Here is a 752-nt window from a genome sequence, read left to right on the forward strand (position 1 = left end):
CGCCCTCTCCGGCTCCCACTCCATCGGCATGGGCCGCTGCTTCTCCGTCCTCTTCCGCCTCTACAATCAATCCGGCACCGGCCGACCCGACCCCCACATGGACACCCACCTCCGCTCCAACCTCGACCGCCTCTGCCCGCCCACTGGAGACGGCAACGTCACCGCCCGACTCGATGCCACCCCTCTCAAGTTCGATAACCAGTACTTCAAAGACCTTAGAAGGCTGCGAGGGTTCCTCAACTCCGACCAAACCCTGTTTTCCGACGACCGGAGGACGAGGGCCGTGGTGAAAAGATACAGTCTTGATCAGAAAGCTTTCTTTGCCGATTTTGTGGAAGGGATGGTGAGGTTGGGAGATTTGCAGGTGGATCAGCCTGGGGAGATTAGGAGGAACTGCCGGGTGGTTAATGGTGGGAAGGAGGAGGAGAATGGAGAAGCTTTGGGGAGTTTTAGGCTGGAAGCTTAAGGAGGAGTTTAGTCCTTTGTTGCTGTCTCTATACTGTATGAATTTGTACTTTTTTTTAATGCTATTTTGGAGAAAACTTGGGATCAAATCTCTTATTTGCACTTTTTTTTATTTTTAGGGTATATTTGCAATTTATAATTTCATTGACTTCTACTACAAGGTAAAGAAGAAAATAAAAAATTACAAGCACAAATAATTAAAATTTTGCATATGCATATGGCTAAACTTGTTAGCAAAAACTATAATGAGAAATTAAACATATTCACCACTCAATTCTTTTGTATTT

The 752-nt window shown here is 46.0% G+C and overlaps 1 protein-coding gene across 1 annotated transcript; it reads left to right on the forward strand.

The window, feature by feature from the left end:
* Positions 1–4: 4 nt before the first annotated feature.
* On the forward strand, positions 5–572 carry LOC110034478 (peroxidase 17-like; the record flags this gene model as incomplete). The annotated part of the gene is made up of 1 exon (XM_020738736.1): positions 5–572. A coding segment is annotated over one exon (462 nt), but the record flags the coding sequence as incomplete, so codon positions are not given.
* Positions 573–752: the final 180 nt, after the last annotated feature.

The sequence above is a fragment of the Phalaenopsis equestris genome, unplaced genomic scaffold (genome assembly GCF_001263595.1).
Source record: "Phalaenopsis equestris unplaced genomic scaffold, ASM126359v1 Scaffold188579, whole genome shotgun sequence".
NCBI classification, from domain to species: domain Eukaryota; kingdom Viridiplantae; phylum Streptophyta; class Magnoliopsida; order Asparagales; family Orchidaceae; genus Phalaenopsis; species Phalaenopsis equestris.